Source organism: Sinocyclocheilus grahami, unplaced genomic scaffold (assembly GCF_001515645.1).
Source record: "Sinocyclocheilus grahami isolate Dianchi unplaced genomic scaffold, SAMN03320097.WGS_v1.1 scaffold1215.1, whole genome shotgun sequence".
NCBI classification, from domain to species: Eukaryota; Metazoa; Chordata; class Actinopteri; order Cypriniformes; family Cyprinidae; genus Sinocyclocheilus; species Sinocyclocheilus grahami.
Window position 1 is genome coordinate 242,299 of NW_015506394.1, and position 1,146 is coordinate 243,444.

Consider the following 1,146-nt stretch of genomic DNA (forward strand, 5'->3'; position numbering starts at 1 on the left):
GTAAACATGGCTTAATTTAGTTTTTTCTCATTCTAATTTTTCTAAATTCTAACTTCTGTCTTTTCGATTTTGGTTAAAATTAAGTTTTTTTTTTTACATTAATCCCTTTAGTTAGTTTGTGTATATTTGGTAACACTTTAAGGTGTCCTTGTTACACAAGTTACATGTACTTACTATTATAACAACAATAAATTATGCATAATTACATGCAAGTAACCCTAATCCTAACCCTAACCATATAGTGAATACATGTAATTAATTAATATTACTCAGTATTTAAATGTATAATCACACTGTAACAAGGACACCTTAAAATAAAGTGCAACTGTATATTTTTATTTATTAAAATAGTGTGTAAACATGGCGTATATCAATATATATATTTCGCCCAGCCCTAATCTGAATTATTCTCCCTATTGACTTTGACCGTGTTTGTGATTGGAGGCACTGAGCCGTCCAGTGGTCGGAGTTCCCCAGGGGCCAGCACCCCTCCTCTCCCTCTGACTCCTAAACATTTTCACCTGCCAGGTACTGTTGGGAGTCTTCCAGCGGCCCACTGTGTGTCAATCCCAGCATGCCCCTGTGTCTAAGCACATGTTCACCATTCATAGCGCTTTCTGTGTCTGGTTATCTCTCTGTCTTAAAGCAACAGTTCACACAGAAATGAAAAGCCTGCACGATCAAACACCCCTAACATTTTCTTTCAGAAAATGACCAGATCTTTCTTTGGTAATAGCATATCCAAAGTGTATGTGGTGCAGTTGTCAGTTTTTCAGATTTGATTGTTTATTGGTGCATTTTGTATGTGTTATCGATTTAGTTTCTCCTTTTAAAACCCAATATCTGTTATATTAAGAACTAAAATGCACTAATTTGACTTTTCCTTTCTTTCAGATCAAGGAGTAAACATCTACAGAAAACCCCCTATCTACAAACAGCATGGTACAGTCATTCAGAATCTTTGAATTCAATGCTTTATCTTTCACAATAAAGCGATGATTAGAATTTTGACACATGCATGTTGATTTATAATGTACAAGCAGTGTTTCCCAGCCATTTTTGTCTTATGTACCCACACAGCTCAGTATTAAGTCACCAACCTCAAAACGTATAACTCTAATTATACTGGATATCATTTAGCATTAT

At 35.0% G+C, this 1,146-nt stretch overlaps 1 protein-coding gene across 1 annotated transcript in view; it reads left to right on the forward strand.

Annotated features, from left to right (window-relative positions):
* The window catches only part of LOC107568114 (actin-binding LIM protein 1-like), a 40,345-nt gene that overhangs the window by 30,837 nt on the left and 8,362 nt on the right, over positions 1-1,146 (forward strand). Inside the window, exons 16-17 of the mRNA XM_016253961.1 lie at positions 421-528; positions 895-942. Coding sequence (XP_016109447.1) covers positions 421-528; positions 895-942 — 156 coding nt within the window. The remainder of the gene's footprint in view (positions 1-420; positions 529-894; positions 943-1,146) is intronic.